General features: G+C 65.4%; 1 protein-coding gene across 1 annotated transcript in view; it reads right to left on the bottom strand.

The window, feature by feature from the left end:
* The window catches only part of PANX3 (pannexin 3), a gene marked incomplete at its 3' end in the record, with an annotated part of 1,977 nt that overhangs the window by 461 nt on the left and 1,158 nt on the right, over positions 1-358 (bottom strand). The window contains 2 exon segments of the mRNA XM_010160340.1: positions 5-135; positions 270-358. Coding sequence (XP_010158642.1) covers positions 5-135; positions 270-358 — 220 coding nt within the window.

Here is a 358-nt window from a genome sequence, read left to right as displayed (position 1 = left end):
AGGCAGGTGGCAACCAGGAACAAGAGCAGGAGCAGGTTCCGCAGGATGTAGACGAAGGCCAGGGAGTGGGCGTGCTGCTTGCAGGTCAGGTAGCGCTCCAGCAACGGGAACTCAAAGTACCTCTCCCGACGGGCCCTGGGGACAGAGGGGACACAGCCGGGACTTAGAGCCACCCCCCAAAACCGAGTCGCTTCACCGAAGTCCGTCCGGAGCTTGGCGGGCCTTGGGAGGGACGCGGCGACCCCTCGGAGACCGCCCAACAGCCTCACCTCTCGTATTCCTCCCAGAATCGCTCCGGCTCGGCGCTGGCCTGCTGGGCCTTCCTCATGTGCTGCACCAGGCGCACGGAGCGGTTGTA

This window comes from Eurypyga helias, unplaced genomic scaffold, assembly GCF_000690775.1.
Source record: "Eurypyga helias isolate BGI_N326 unplaced genomic scaffold, ASM69077v1 scaffold23151, whole genome shotgun sequence".
NCBI lineage: Eukaryota > Metazoa > Chordata > Aves > Eurypygiformes > Eurypygidae > Eurypyga > Eurypyga helias.
This window is presented reverse-complemented; position numbering and strand designations above follow the sequence as displayed.